The sequence below is a fragment of the Fringilla coelebs genome (assembly GCF_963513975.1).
Source record: "Fringilla coelebs genome assembly, chromosome: Z".
Classification (NCBI taxonomy): domain Eukaryota; kingdom Metazoa; phylum Chordata; class Aves; order Passeriformes; family Fringillidae; genus Fringilla; species Fringilla coelebs.
The window spans coordinates 31,795,661-31,813,036 of NC_140031.1; the positions used below are offsets into that span (position 1 = coordinate 31,795,661).

Here is a 17,376-nt window from a genome sequence, read left to right on the forward strand (position 1 = left end):
TACTTGCTTTATAGTGGTATCAGTACCAGCCTATAAGCTTTCTTAACCTAGCCACAGTTTTTTGACAGATCCAGCCACTGATTTTGAAAGGCTCTACTTCCTAAAACAGTGTCACAGTGCAGCACATGATTAGATGTAATACCCATTTCTACAAAATAAACTGTAATTTACAGTAAGCAAAATAAACTGGTAATTACAGGAAGCACAAAGTCTACATCAAGAAGCTGACATTAGCATCTGAGATACTGACAGTAGGCAGCCTGTCAGGGTAAGTGGCCAATGACTGCCCCCCACCAAGAATAATCCTTAAGGACAAGTTACTTCCACTAGAAATAATGTATTCTACTCTGTTTGTCTACAGAAGTCATATAAAGATTGTTCTTTCTCCCTTTTACTAAGATTAGATACTGCACCAAGCATAGTGTTTAATGTCCTTTGCTTTAGAAATCATGACTGCTCTTAAATACAAGTTAGGTCTTTAGAAATCAATGTTTAGGCATTAAAGAAATCAATAGCCACTTATTACATTGGCAGGAAACACTCCTCCATTTCACACCAAAAAACTATTTTGATCACTCTTGTGTCCTAAAAATTGAAATAGTGTGCATACTCATTAGATTTTCATCACAAAATATTTTCAAAGCAGAACATTCTTCCCAGCACATCCCACTCAAAATCGCTCACAGGGAAATGGGATTGTCTAAGATAGATGGGGTTTCCCCTCAAAAAAAGTAGTGACCCCATGCACCCCAGCATGACAGAAATGCACAGCAGCCTGAAAGGGGATGGAGTTTTCCTCCAGCTCCCAGAAATCCCTCACTACCTCTTCTTCTATGAAGGGCTGTCAATTTGTCCCTCTCTCTGTCAGCAGACAAAAAGTGGTGACATCTCCAAAGGACTTCCAAAGAAGGATACAGATGCTCTGGAGGGACACTGAAAACCCACTGGCATGTAAATTTGGGGCCGAGGTCTTCTTGTCAGCAACCACCACAAAGAAGTGGAGGAAGTGGCATGGCCACTGAACAATGGAGAGGTCAAGCAGTTCACAGCCATTTCATGACCCAGACAAACCAAGGTCGAGAGATTCAGGTAGCAACTTGGCTTGGGCATGAGTTACAGCACAAGTGAATTGTTTTAACAAATCAGCTTTGGTCAATTAAACCTAACAGGATGTCTTGCATCACATAGCCGGGTTCTTGACACTAAGGCCAGGAGCTGAGGCCAGCCTCGTAAAACACATCTTTTAACATGGCATAACAAATTTAAGGTAATCTGTCTGGAAACTGCAGATGTCAGAGTCAGTTGTCTTGATTAGGAGAAATTTTCGCTCTTTTAAATCAGGGACACTGGAGTGGAGTTATCCCTTCAAAAAGTCTGTCATCATTTTCAATGGCATTACTCAGGCAATTGGAAGCTGATGCTGCAGTAAGTATATTTGCTATCTCTCAGACACCATGCACATCCATATTAATCTTCTAAACAGTTTCCTGTTTGCCACTTCATAAAAAAGGTTGAAAATGGTTTGGCATTTTAGCCCAATGCAATTCACAAGCAAAAATATATGTTATTTTAATTTCGTTCAATTTCTAAAGGCATAGAGTTTGTAATTACTGAATTCTAAAGCATTCTAAAGCACATTACTTTTTTCCTGTTTTAAAGAAAAACATGCAAATCTTATGATACCTCAGAAGGCAGCTTTTGAGGGACATGACAAGGAAATTTACTGGAAATTAAAATACAATGCTAGACTTAAGATAAATAGATAACGATCTTTCAGTTGTTTACATTGATATTTTATGAAAAGATGTGTAGTAACTCAGGTTAATATTTCTTGGAGATCAGGAAGTCAAATACGTAAACAATATGTTCAAAACATAAATACTTAAAATCATCAATTGTTAAATCATTCCAAACAATATAGAGTATACTTACCTGTGCACACCATTTGCCTCCAACAAACAATCACAGAATTTTTTCCCTAATTTCTCAATAACCACACCAAGTTTCTCAGAGTTCACTACCTGCTCATTTTTGCATTTGGCTTTCCTGTTCACTTTCTAAGGAAGAAAATGGGAACTGTTTTGATCAATTTCCTATGTATTTTATTCAGAGGTGAAATAATAAAAGGCCCACCTAAACCCTCTGAGATGTTTTTAGTGAAGGTGCCTTTATGGAAGGACACTGGAAAACTTGTCCCTCCTACTCTGGAGATGAGTGGTTACTTAAGTAAAAAGTGCAAGGTTTCACTGAAAGAAAAGAACACAATGATTGAAGGGGATTCAGCTAAGATTTCACACCATTCCACATCACAGGAACTTCTTATTTCACTATTTCTTGGAGTAAAAACCAAAAAACACACATGTTGTTTAAAAATTCCAAACACCACAGGCAGTTAGGAGCAAATTTAGGTTAAAATTACTTCAAGGTCCCCAAAATTTTAAGTCACCTTTCTGACTTGAAGCGGGGTCCTGTATAAAGTGGAACATACACAAGAGTCATGGGGCATGAAGGCAAAAACTCTGGTCCTCAGGCAATCTAAAAACATTCAAAACACTGTGATTGATGAACAGACTTTAGACTATCAGCCCTTTCTGAAAATGCCCCCCCAACACCAAGTCCAAAGTGCCCATCTCCCACCACTCTTTTTGGGGGTGGGGATGAGACAGGATGGGATGGGATGGGATGCAGGGGCAGGGAGGGGCAGGCGGACTAGAATAAAAGTCATATTCTAATGTTGATGTCCTCAAGAAACACCTAAGGAAATATATTTATTTAAAATTTAAAAAGCACAATATACTTCAGAAAAGAAAAGAATCCCACTCAGAGAAGACCTGGTGAGGAGAGCACAAGTAATCTTTTTGTCAATAAAAAGATGGTGGGGGGGAAATGTAAGCAACTGTGCTAGAAGAATGCTTCCACGTTCACACACAGCTCACTGCTACAAGAGAGTACAACAGACACACCAAAATGAACTCTGCGTTCTCTAAGACAAAGCTAATAATCTGAGATTTACTTCTCTTTTACTAGCTTCTGAGACTTTCAAACCTCTTCTAATCCAGGTTTCAATGCCCTGAGCCACGGTTTTAGCAAAACCTTCTAAAAATTCCACCAGAGTTTAAAATTACAAAAACTATAAAGAGATACAGAGTAACATCATGAAACCTCTCTATAATGAATGACATCTTGTTTGACATCTGTCAAACAAACTGAATAGTATCAGAGACTTTCTTCCCTTTTCCCATTCACTTAGTATCTGTAAAGCAGCTCCTCATAAGGAGCATTCTTCTTCACCCCACAATGGAAAGAGCAACCCCATTCAGTTAAGATAGCCATTTAACTTGATTTTAAGACTATCCCAGCAATTACATCAAAGAAACATTTCACCTTGCTGCTGAGATTGGAAAGTAACACTTTCAGGAAACCTCTTGAGTTACAGTGTTTGGCATTGTGGACCACCATTTCAGAGGGCCACCTGTCCTTGACATGACTATGCTACTACACTAGCAGCAGGAAGGAGGAGCAGGAGGAAACACAGGGGAAAAAAAGAAAGCTAGATAAAGAAGTGGACTTGACAGCAACCTCATGCAATTCACTTTAAAATCCAACCTGTAGTGGCATTTAGCATTTAATTATTTTAATGAATTTTTCATAGTTACAGTGAGTTCAAATATGCATGAAAACTTAACAAATTTAAAACATAAAATCCTCCTTTAAATTGAGGTATTTTCTTTATTAATGAGTGGTCTTGTATATAGTTTAGAACAATCCTTTTTGTTCACAGTATTCTGTCTGAAACTACCACAACTGCAAGAATTTTCTGATTCATTTTCCATTCTTTACATTATCATTTCTTGTTTTTAACTAAATGTCATTCATTAATTAACACTGACCTCTACGTTTTCAAGAACAGAATTTATTTAAACTTAAGTTTCTTTTATCTTAAATACAATTGATGTTATTAACCCTGTGAAAATTACTCCTCTTAGTGTGTCAGGTAAGAAAAATCAGAATGAAGTAAATGTTCCTTCCTGAAATGCACATAAATTTAATTTCTGTCTACAGAAATACTAAAGAGTGATGAAAATTCCCTTTTCTTTTTCATGAACCTGTCATATGACCCACATTCCTGCTCTAAAGAAAGCTTTTTTAAATTAAAAGGAAAAAATGAAACATTTTGAATTCTGCAGACCTACTATCTGAATGCTAGTTCACACATCAATGTTTTGAAAAAATGAAAATTGCTAAGTGGCCTTTCAAAATGTTTCAGTATCCTACATCTTCATAAACAAAGTAACTGTAATAATAAATCAAAAATATTATTACATCCATATATAGACTTAATTAACCTCCATTTCCTAATGGCAAATGTCTTTCTTGCCTATAATTTTCAGTACAATAGAGACAATCAACAACAAAATAGTTACCCAAATTTTACATTAGAAAACTAGAAAATAATTCAGTGTCTTTTTCAGTTGACACAAAAAAGGTTTTTTTTAATTGTGTTCTCTTCACGCCTCAACAGACTGGAATTGTCCAGAGCAATTCAGTTTTAAAAAGGTTTATTATTCCCTATGAGATTTTTAAACTACTAAAAGCTCTTCTCGTACTACAGCAGACAAAATATAAATTTGTACTTCAGGTTCTGTACTGGCTTTCTGATTCAAAACTGAGATTTAGAGCAAGGGATCGCATGCCATTTCACTGTGCAAGAAACAAGGTCCTGGAGCATATAGAAGCCTGTAGGTACAGGCAGTAATAAGCTCTATTTCCTGCTGTTCCTGCTGTAACTCATCATTTGCTGTGTAAACTCCCAGCAAATCACCTTGCACTTTGATATATCCTTCTGCAAAACAGGTAAAATATTCTACTGTGTGTTCCCAGGTAAAGTATGCAGAAGGAGGCAAATAATTAAGGTTAAACGAAGTAGAAACAATCAGCAAATGTTTGATTCATCTAAGCCAATTGCTTTTTGATTAATTCTGTGCGGGAATATCAGTGCTCACAAAAATATGAACCCTCATCCAAAATCCGTCTGGGTGGCGTGGTATTTAGGCATATGACCATAAAATGACTTAACCAGGAATTGTTTAAAACACTATTTTGAGTGTGATTTTAAGTGGAAAATTCATGTAGTCACAGCAAACTAACCAAAACAATTTTATTATCATTTTGAAATATTAACAGAATGACCACACAATAAATTTTCTCTACTTACAGAATGAAAACTCAAATGTAACGTGAAACAACTATGCAAACTTCTCAAAATCTGAGCTCCCTATAGACATAAATTCACAAAATTCAAGAAGCTTTGAGAAAGATTAAGCCATGGATAAACCAACCCACTCCTGCAATTCAGACATATCTCGTTAAAAAAAGAATTACAATTCCTTCTGGAAGAGGGCAGGTTTTCCAAGTAAGACAAGGCACACACGTGTTGCCAGGCCCGTCTGAACTGGGAAAGCGATATCCCCGCTTGGCTGGGGGTTGCCAGTTTGCTGGCATTAAGCTAAGGGCAGAAGCCTTTCGGCTCGATGCTGAGGTTATCCGCAGGCGCGCTCTTCGGGAGCGTGGGCGCCACGCCGGGCGTGCCCGCGCCCCCTCCCACGCCCCCCCAGCGGGGCACGGCACCTGCGGCTCCGCAGGGCACCGCCAACCCCCCAGCACAGGGACAGCTCAGCAAGAGAGCCCTGCGCACAAAATCCTCCCCTTGGCCAGCCACTGCCCTCGCACTTCTCTCATCTTCCTCTCGCTTTTTTTCCATTTTTTTCCCTGGCCCAGCACCCCCCCTCCAATCCTCAAGAGACAGGACACAGTCTAGCAACTCAGGGACTCACATAGGCCAGGCTTCCTTCTGCGCAGCCCTTTGGGTAGAGCTGCTAATCCTTCTTATTAATTAACGAGATAATAGCAGTTAACCGGAAACCAATATTAATGTTAACTATCTAGGAAACTTCCAGCAGAAATGATTTATTCTTTTTGCCAATTTCCTGGTAACAAAGTTGCACAGCTGGAGCTGTGGTAGCATATTGATGGCGTAAGAAGTTTAAAAACGAAGAGTGCCTGAACACTACGGGACTAAGGACATCTGCATCTATTTTCTTCCCCTCTCCCTAGATAGTTTAAAAGAGCCTCTCCTCCTTTGACTCCAGAGTTTATTAGCAGCTGGGAACGTGGGCTCCCCCAATTATATCACCCTTACATAAGGACAAAGGAGAGTGTAAACAGTAACATGACTGATCAGAGAAATGTACCCTGAGACACATGCACTAAAAACACTTTAAAATATTAATATTTACATGTAGCACTGCTTCAGTTCTTTAAACTCTCAAACTCCTAAGGAGTACTATGTTTCATTCAGTATATGCTGAATTACCTAACCTCAAGTTTGCGTTTTATTCATGCTGCAAAAAACATAGTGGAAATGATGAGGGAATTCAGAATTCTGCAGACAAGGCACATTGCTATAGATATTTAATGTTTTACAAAAGAAAAAGAGAATTTCTAGCTTTTTTTTTAATTAGTCACTGTAAGAATAAGTAAAACATCCATCTGAAGGAAAGATTTATATTATCTTGGTTCTGTTGCAGCAAACAAGTACTGCAGCTTTCATTCACTGATTGTCAAAAACTTTCCAATGTGCCCACTGCAATGCGGATGCCAACCAACGAATCAAAGGCATTCAGCAACTAGACAAAGAGGGTCTGATGCCAACCTCGGTGCCACTGGCAACCATTATTGGCATCAAGCACATTGTCTGCCTTTTTTTCCCCTCTCCTGGCACTCGACAAACAAAATGGCGGTTCTTGTAGCAACGGGAACGCAGCATAAGCGCTGCGCTGAATTAAATACCGTCAAATGATTTTATGGGCTGAAATGCATTTCATACTAAGTGATAGACACTCTCAGATGCTGGCAGGGCAAAAAAAAAAGAAAAGGACAATTCTGTCAATAGGAACAATGTTCACACCATTTTCAAGTTTGGGTTTTATAAACGATCTGTGCGGGACGCACGCACGCCCCAGATACACACAACAAGCAGAGCCCCGTAGAAGCATGTTGTGATAAATAATTATTTTAATGTTATTTTAATGTTAAACATTGATCACAGTGTATGCTTCCCATTTTCTTCCTCCTTTTCAGTCAAAGGAGCAGTATTGCAACCTACGTCACTCCTCTTTTTTTCTTTTTTTTCTTTCATTTAAGAGGATAGCAGAAAGTGAATAGAGGGGGAAAAAGATGCTGAATTTTGAGATGAGCAAAAAGTAGCATCTGATGAAGTTCATCAATGACAGAACTTCACAGATCAGTCCTTATTTCTTCTTTCAAGGCAGACATGGAAGTAGAAACTCTTTTTGTTAAGAACTGAAAACATTATTGACACTTCTAGATCTGGAAATTGTCAATATATTGTAACATTACTCTGCACTGCAATGCGGATGCCAACCAACAAATCACAGACATCCTAGGCTAAACAAAGAAGGTCTGATGCCAATCCTGGTGCCACTGGCAACCATCACTGGCACTCAAACTATCCTTCCTCTTTTTTTTCCTAATCTTCTATTTTAATGCAACAAAAAAAGCAACCTATTGGCCCCTTTTTTCATTTTGTGTGCTAATTCCTTCTTCATATTTTGTTCAGCGATTTAATTATTTTTATGCTTCCGCTTAGTTTTTACATGGTGCTATTAGGCATTTATATGTTCTGATAGATAAATAAAAAGCAAAACGCCACATATATAATGCAACATTTTGGTTGACTTCATGCATATCTTTCACAGACACTGGCACTCTTCATCAAGTACACTAAAAAGTGCCACAATTAACCTGCTTTCAATGAATATAGAGAGTCAAAGTTTGATAAAATGGAAAAAAAATTACATAGACGATATGACTTCTTCAAGAAGAGAGCCAACAGATGTTAAGGGAAGACTTTCAGTAAAGCAACAAAATACAAAAGACATGCAGTTAGCGGTAAACAAAAGGGTCTTCTAAGAGTGACTTGGAAATAGAAATTAGCCAGCTTCACTTTCAGTATATTCTCAAAGTAGCATTGTGTAACTTTGAAAGTTATAGTACTACAGCATGCTCAACTTCCTCATTTCCAATTAGACAAAAGTGTTTTAAATAAACTTAAATTCTCAATACATTTAAATCAACAAAATCAGCTATGCCCTGCTATTCCTTCTCCCACTTCAAGTTACTGCCTTTCAACAACTTATAAGTCAACAGTATGTTAAGAGTACTCTGACCCCAGTTTCTTGGGCTCAAGAGGTACTTAAATTGTTTTGCCTCCCTTTGTAGTTTTGACTTTTAGAGACAGGTAAATCCATAGAATTAAGCAGTAAGTTATGACTTATGCTATATGCATTCATAATATAATTTGATTTTTTTTTCTACAAAAGGAGTTTAAAGGTAAAAATTACTTGTAATTAAGCTATTTTGTTTAATGTTGTCAAAGAAATCTTTCTTCCTACAGTATTTGGGATCAGATTTACCAGACTCCGCAGCTACTTAAAGTCACTGTGAAATACCTGAATGTGTCGACTGCTGTGGAGAGACAAAAACCCCAAAAAATACTAGGGGGGGTGCAGGCGTGAGGGGGTGGGGGGGGATTGCATTATAATTTTTCATAACAAATAATATATACATTCACATAAACAGTTCTTCGCTTGCGTGGGTAAATGCTAAAAGACAGTTTCTTAAAACAAGTATGTTTCATTGCTTAGTTCTCCTCTTAAAAAATCAGTATACACCAAATGAAGCCATGCAATTTTACTTTTTTGTAACTTACAAAATCAATTCAATTTGTTTTCCAGTTAAATCCCATAGTTATTTACCAAGCATCAGATAACAGCCTGCCATCTGCCCTTCTGCAGGCCATTTCTACCTACTACCAGGCCAAGTTGTGAAATGGCCCACCATCTGCAGATGGTTGAACTTTCCCTACTTGAGATCTGTGATTAAAAAAGAAATGCATTATTACTGCTGATCAGCCAGCATTACAAAGACACTTAGAAGACAGTATCATTGTCAGAAAGAACCAAAATGATCCTAACAGAGAAAAAGTATTTCAGAAGACTTATTATCAGAGAAAGAAGAAAAAAAAAAACAGAAAAAAAACCCAACACCTTTATCTACTCACAGCCATTTACAATTTTAGGGAACCTGCCAATGGGTATTGTTATTGAATATCCAATATATGAAAGATGGCTAGTAGGTTTTTCCCCTGACACATGATTATCAGAAGCCCTGTTTTTACTTTCATTCTGTAATACTAAATTTAAGAAGCTTTTCCATAGAACTCCTGCAATTTTCCATATTTGAATTACCTGCCAAATAAGAGAATATGAGTGTGATCATGAAAATATAGTCTTCATAAAAAAATCTCAAAATATTGCGACCTGGATCTTTGTTTTAAAGCTCAAATAGATAAAATGAGCTACTGATGCAAAATATGAATAAAATGTTGCATATTGTAGGCTGCAATTCTGATTCTATTTGGCATTTACATGAAATACAGCCATGCTAAGGTACTTTCAAGCTTTGTTTTATAGGTATGAGAAATTCTACAATTGCTCTTCATCATGATCAGTTTAAGGATTACTTCTTGATTAATTATAACAAGAAAGACAATAATAAATATTTGTAGTATTTATTGTGACTGTGCAATTGCATATGCCTGCATCTGTTCTTAATAGTACTTGGGTAGGGGATTTTGTTTTCTTTTTCTTTAAAAACACAACTTGAAAACAAGAATGTTTTCTGAAGTCACAACTATGTATTGCCTTTTACTTTTTTCACAAAAAATAAAAGGCACCTTCAGTGGAATGAAAATACTGCCTTGGTATGTGTCTCTCTCACTCTTGAAAGAGGCACGCATGTCAAATATGAATGCCACACAGGTCTGCAGGAAAATGTCTGTGTTTAAGAATGTATGTATATATGCTGATTTACGAATGGATATGGAGCCACACTACATCTATGGACCACAGAACAATGTTTCACTGGAAGCCAGCCCACAGGGAAAACAGGGCTACTTGGAGTCAGTCTGACATACTAACATAGAAACATGACAGTCTGCTTCCTACCTTGCTCCTGCACGTAGTATGCCAAAAACAAATCAAGCTCCTTGACTGATACTGTTATGTGATGTGGCTGGACACAAAGTGCTGGATTTGTGCAATGTGGGGATTTCATGAGACGTTCTCCATCCGTACTTTCCAAGGGGATGCCTTTGAACAGGATCACCATGACTAGATCCAGACGCCAGACTTTGTCAGCCTGTCGCAGGCAATCGATTCTCCTAATCTTGCCCTTCTGGTCAGGATTGGACAATACACAGCATGGGTGCTTCTTCCCAGTAACTGTGAGCACAAAATCCTCCCGGAACTCTTGGCGAATATCTTTGCGCAGCTTGGCCAGGAGCCTGGATGCCCACTTCTGTTTAATTTCAGGCTTTTCACTAAGTAGCTCATCCTTGACTGCTCTTTCCTCATCCTTTGACATTCGTTTCTCATGTTTTTTAAAGTACTTGCGTTTTCGAGCCTGAAGATTGAACCAAGTATAGGCAATTGCACGGACATGTGGAAGAAGTGCCTCAATGAACGGGTGAAATTCATCCTGTGGAAAGAAGTGAAGGAAAAGAAAGAAGAAGAGAACAAGAAAACTCAAAGTCAGCAAGTTCTCATACCAAAGCAGCATCAAGAAACGTTTCTGAAAATCTTTACGTGAAATACGAGATGAAGAGAATAAACACTTAAAATTTCCAATTTCATATTTCATTCTTTGAAAGAACTACGTGAAAATTTTATTTTGTACTCCTCCCCTCACTTCAACCCACAACGTTGCAGAGACAACATAATTTAAGAGATGCTACCAAGATGTTTTATTCCTAACATTTAAATATTTGAGTGAACAGATAACATCAAGAAAAGTACCATTGCACAAAGAGGACACTGCACGCTTTTAAAAAATCTGAGCAGAAATGTTCAGAAGGCTGAGGCAAATGCCACAGTTCATTTCTCTTCTCTGTGGCACAGAAACACAAAGCATATACATGCTCAGTGTAATGCCACACAGTTCCCGCTTTTGGAGCATGCTCCCAGCAAGAGACTGCTGGTGGCACAAAGAGCATGCGCCATTAAACTTGATCCATTTTCTTATCAAACGTCCAACATTCCAGCACTGAAACAGCACCATTCCAGTGGTGGTAACTAGAGAAACCAGTATACAGTAAGGAAAAGCAGGCAAAAGACACATGTCATATACAAATCCTGAACAGAAGCTTCTGTACTTTCAGCTCTTCTCGCTTCCCTCCCACCACCCCCAAGCTGTGTAAAATTAAGACTTTATGGAGGTGAGAACAAAAATTACATTTATGCCCTTCCAGCAGTTCCACTGTGAATTTTGAAGCCCCACAGAGTCAGTTAATTTGCTAACAGATCACATGAGTGTGGCAATTATTCTAAACCCCTTAAAAATCAATCTGAGGTGTACAATGAAAAATGGCAACTTGGCACAAACTTTGCATTCTTTGTGTTTCTACATGCTGTGGCAAAGAGACATTATGAGTCCACCGCTGGTCCAATGCTGCTTTTGTGAAATCCATGCCATTTATTTACAGTTTCAAAATATCCCCTTCTGTTGTCTGGCTTCACCTGCAAGTTCTTATCTTCTGCCTAGCAGCAATATGGATTGCATTAAGGAGGTAATGCTTAGTTGTTGTCTACAGGCACATCCTATAGCAATTAAATTAATTTCATTTGTCTGCTTAAAGTACCATCCTACACATCCATGTTAATATCTAAATAGACCTTCCCCAAAAACTTATTTTCCATTAACAAGTCTGCTGTTTAAAACACTGCAATCTGCTCATTAAACATGACTGTATTTTGGGTTGAAAGAGAGACCTTAGGGGAGGTATCTTTCTTCCTGTGTGTAGGGATATTTAGTTTTAAATACCACGCAGATTGCTCATCATACTTAGTGGCACAGTGCAATCAAACTAAAACTGAACCTTTTTTATGCAATTATATTCAAGAATACAATTAACAAACTACTATTTTAGTTACGCTGCAAGACAAGGAATGAATTATGTTTAATCAATAGGCTGATTAACTCCATTAGGTAAAAATGATGAAAGTATAACTAATGGTCTCAATTATAGAGTGCAGACTGCCATTGCAGAACCTTCAGGCAAAGAATTCCATATTTAAATCTTTGAATTTCAAACAAACTTCAAAATTTCCTGAATGCTGCAAAACCCACTAGATCTAGTTACGTCTCTTCTCTAACCATCCTCAAAGCAAACAGAAAACATCAGAAAAGTTACAGACAGTTTACCTATGATCATGTTGTCTTCATAGAAAAAAAATAAATTAAGCAAAGGTGGGGGGGAGGAAAAAAGAACAGAGAGGCAATATAGGAAGATACTTCAGGACATAAACAATTTCATTACAGTATGATGCTTGACAAAGACCTACAAAGGCAACAATTAAACTGATTAGTAGTTTCCAGCAGAGATTTGAACAATTCTGTTACTATACTGGCACATAAAACTAGGCCGTGGAAAGAGTTAAACCACAATCTGTTCTTTGTGTGGGAAGGCAGTACTGCTCTGAGCAACCACAGCCCATGATAAGACTTCCCTATCTTCATATGCTTTCTGATGCCATGCTTTTTTCCCTTTCAATTATAACTACTAAAGAAAGTTTATTTTTTCTCCTGCAGAAGTCATCTGACTTGAAGTATTGATTTTTTTTTAAATTATGTTTTAAATTATTTAAAGTCGTTATGTGGAAGCATAACGACTTTAAGTCGTACTGTGTAAAGTCCTCACAATTCATTTTAGGCTAAATAAAACAGATTCACTACAGATTTTGAAAATTCTAACAGCTGGGCCTAAAGGTGGGGTGAAGGCAGGTGGCTGAAGAGCTTTAGGAGAAATTAATTTTTGCCTCAATACAATGATTTCTTCTACATCTAAACAGACTTTGGCATTTATAACTTAAAATGGCAATAAAATAAACATAAACATATTCTACACTAGTAGAATATTGCACATCTAGTTTTAATTTTGAAGAAGAGCATCATAAATTATTAAATTATTTCAGATTGACTATGCCTTGAGGTAATGCATATAGTATTAACGATAATAACCTATAGCACTTTATACCTATGAAAATTTTATAGAGAATTTCACTGATTAAATTCCACTCTGTAGTAGTTGAATGTTTCCTTTTCAAAAATAGGGAGGAAAAAAACCACAAAAACATTCACACCAGAAACTCCAACTTTTAAAAACGGTATTCAGGTTTTTCTTTCTCAGTATTGTTAAGTCCTAAAGATATACATATAGGTGAAAAGTGTCGAGAAGAAACACAGCAAAGAACATCCTGTTTGAAAGAAATTTTATCAGATTTTTTGAGCCATTCACTGTGCATCTGGAGTATTTTCAAATGAAAGTACTACTTGACATGGGGAAGTGCCAATAAAAATGATCCTAAATGAACATTTGCAATTAATCACACACATTCTCCACCAAATCTCCTAAAAAGATATCAACAGGATTTTATTTTTCCTCCTTAATATTCATATAGACAATAGTGAATTATTTTTTGTTTTTAAGTGGCACTTGTTCATGTGCCACAGTTGCTCTTGCAATGAAGTGATTTATAAAGGTAAGATTTTCAAATGTCATATCAAAGGTGAACCATTGTGCACTGGCAATTTAAATTAAAATAGAAGTTACTATACAACATCTATGCTGCTTGTAAAGAAAGGAAAAAATAGTAGTCATCTAATGACAATAGGTAGGCCAATTTTCCTTTATTGAAAAGATAAAGAGGATATGCCAGTGCTCCTCTCCTATCTTTCACTTTTAAACTTCGTATCAGCCCATGAAAGCTCAAATTGAGGACTCTACGATAAATAAACCAGGCAGAAGAATTGGTAATTTTATCAGAAAACTTGATCAACTCAACTTCCCTGTATGGATTTTCTCATGCTTAGTGAAATAACATATGGGCACAAAATAAAATACTACATTTTCTGAGATTTTGGATGACTGTAACAGAATAAACCATGGCAAAAAATATCACAAGAAAGCAAGCACTAAAAGGCATGCAGTAACTGCATCCTATTCATGCCTCAGCAAGACAGATAAATTCAGTTTCCAGTCATTCCAAAACATAGAAAAAGAGGCATATGGGAAAGAGAGGAAGGGAGCTCGCAAAATTAAATTGCATTTGGTAAGTTTTCTTCCAACTTTGAGTTATTTTCACCCACCAAACTTTTATTGTAACACTCAAATCGACAAGGTTTGTCTTAAAGCTGTACTTTGTATTTTAGACTTATTATTAAAACGTGCTTCAGCACTGTCTCAGCACAAACTGAACTACCCCTTTCATAAGTAGTTCCATCCAAACAGGTGTTCTGTGTTTACTTTTACCAAAATATTTTCTTCTGCACTATACTACCATAGTCGATGTGCATTGCAAGAGTCCTAGAGACAGAGAATACAATAGAGAAAACAATCGTGGCAGTAATGCTTTAATGCAGTTGCTACTCAAAGTGAGATGAATCAATCTTTTACCTTAAACAAATAAAGAATACAAGGTTTAAGTTCTCATTACTGGTGTAATTTTAATTTTTATTTTATATAGAGAAAAAATAATTTATAAACTTCTCTTATCATTCCAAGCAGGTAGAAAAAGATTCCAAAATAAATCAATTTGCTGCAACTGTGTTCCATGTATGTATCACCAAATGGGAACTGTCCCTGCATGGCACATGGTAGAGTATGACTGTAAAATATTATGGAGAAAGTATCAATGCACAAAAGCCAGGAACTGCTTTCTTGGATTAATAGCAGTAGAAGTACAATGCAGCACTTTTTTATACACCTGAGTGCAGTATTTTAACACAAATTTGCAAAGAATGAGGAAATATATTACATCAATGAGTCCAAAAAAGAAAACATAATTTCAAAAAAGTCATTAGAGAAGGAAACAAGATCATGAATTACCGCTGTAAAAGAGGTGGTTATGAAAACCTGTGTCTCAAATGCAAAAACTGCTTTCTTAAGTTGTACTGTCAGGTTTATATTCTGATGCAGAGGTCTTATTGCCAATCAATAATTTCACACGGTGGACAGCCTACACAGATTTAATTTTGCTAACCACACATTGCATGCTAAGTAGTTATTTCTATGTGTGGACCTGCAAGCATGTGCGTCTCTGTTACACAAAATGCTTCCTATGCTTCTCTTTTGAAAAAGAAATATCTCAATAACACTTTTTTCCAGCTTTCTTCCACTGCAGCTCACATTTACTTACTGAAAATATCCATATCTAAGTCAATCACACTTAGATGCCAAACAAAATATAAACAATAAAAAATGTGTCAGCCAAAAAACTGCAGGACTGTGTCCAATCACTGAATAAGCCTTATCATTGTTTCCATCTTCAATCACAATTTATGAATACTTTAGTCCTTTCGAATTACAATGGTTTGTAACTGCGGAATAACTTAAATCATACTTATTTATTCACGGTGCAACTCTAAGTGCATCGTTGGCCTCTCTGTAGCAGCCTTGCAGCAGACATTACTTTCGCACATTTTCTACTTCTTTAGCTATTTGTTGCACCAATGTAGGAGCAAGCAGTTATCGCTTAATCAGTTTACATCACATCCTCCTAAGACAGACTTTCACGAAAGCTGAAAACTATCCCCGGGCTTTGCAGACAGGGTTTACCGTCCGAAAAAGGCTCCGGTGCCCCGGCGCTCGCTCGCCGATACCGTACGCCGGCCGAGGACGCTCCAGGGGCACCCGGGGAACTTCCCAAACATGCTTCCGAAACCCCTCAGGTTTCAAAATCTGCGCTTTGCCGCGGCGCGGACCCCAGCTCGGACTGCCCCCCACCCTCCGTGCCCCGCACCGCCGCCCCGCTCCGCACCGCGCCGACCGCCGCTCCCCTCCCGCCGTCCCGGTGACGGTCGCCGCTCGGGATCGAAAAGCGGCCGCAAGCGCGGCTGTAAAAAAAGGGTCGGTCTTTCCCCGCGCTGGGGAGAGGGCACGCTCCTCCGCCAGCACCACACTTTAGCGGGGAGGGGGAAAACGACGCGCCCTTGTATAACCGAACGATAAAACACTGCACAGCTTGGTCATCCCCGCTCACATCTCCCTCATTGTTGGCAGCCTGCATATTATTAATTAAGCATAAGACAGGATTACTTCGCACCGGCCAGTGGTCGTGTTTTGTCAAAAAAAGCACTTTTCCTTTCAAACCCTTTCATTAGGCTGTGTGTAAACAGGCGAGCTGAAAAGAGTGCAAATCGTTTGATTCCAATCAAATCAATACTTCTCAAACAAGGTTTTTTAGCATAATTATGCTCATTTCCAGTTTGTTAACCTTTGACTTCTTATGCACCAACAATTAACAGTATTTGTCTACGGGTGACACTTTGAATGGATCTCCCCAAAACAATGGCGTGGTACAGTTTATTCCTTAATATTCCCTCCTGAGAGAGGAGTTTGGATCTGACAAACAGTTACGACTGTGCTTTAACCCGTTACAACTACTAGCAATGACTCATTAACAACCCACATACACATAAAGATTTTTTTTTTAAATCCCAACAAACGTGAAAATAAATAAATTAACAAATAAATTAAATAAAAGCGTCTATACCTGAGTGAGACAGATTGGAGAATACATCATGACTTCGCTTTGAGAACACGCTGCCCGGAGAGCCCCTAAGAAAAGCCTCAAAAAGGAATAATTTCATCTATTCATTTTACAGTCATCTGAGACTCAAGGAAGATGAAATCAATCAGGACGGGGCTCTGCTCTGGATCACCACAACTTCACAACAAACCCCAGTCCTCCTTAAATAGCCAAAGATTCAAGTTCACTCCGTGTGCTAGATTTCCCGGGGTGAAATCCAATCTACACTTTTAACCCTCTTGTAGTCGGCGGCGCAGGAGTCTTGCTTTTGCTGCTGCTGCTGCTGCTGCTGGTTGTTTTGCAGATGAGGGGGGGAAGGACTCGGGGGGGGGAGTGGGGGGGGTGGGCGGGAGGATTTTTTTTTTGTTTGGCTTTTTTTTTTTTAATCCTTTTTTCTTTTTTTTTTCTTTTTTTTTTCTTTTTTTTTTTTTTTTTGGGGGGGGGGGGGAGGGGGTGCGGTGTTTTTTCTTTCTTCAGAAGTTGGTGGTGCTGCCGTAATAACACGACACTGTCACCACGCTTTCGAAAGTTCAAGGTTACAGCCCGGAGCGGAGCAAGAGGCTCCCGAACAGCGATGGCAAGAGAAACTTCGCCGGGCGGTCGGGACCGTGCCGCGGGGGCGCGCCGAGGCGGGGGCGCGCTCGGGCGG

General features: G+C 38.3%; 1 protein-coding gene across 5 annotated transcripts in view; it reads right to left on the reverse strand.

Annotated features, from left to right (window-relative positions):
- NFIB (nuclear factor I B) overlaps positions 1-17,023 on the reverse strand; it is a 169,740-nt gene extending 152,717 nt beyond the window's left edge. For all 5 annotated transcript variants that reach the window (XM_084225513.1, XM_084225512.1, XM_084225515.1 and 2 more), the window contains exons 1-2: positions 16,692-17,023; positions 10,089-10,620 (exon numbers count right to left, since the gene is read on the reverse strand). In XM_084225513.1, coding sequence (XP_084081639.1) covers positions 10,089-10,620; positions 16,692-16,721 — 562 coding nt within the window. In that variant the 5' untranslated portion in view covers positions 16,722-17,023. The remainder of the gene's footprint in view (positions 1-10,088; positions 10,621-16,691) is intronic.
- Between the last annotated feature and the right edge of the window lie 353 nt (positions 17,024-17,376).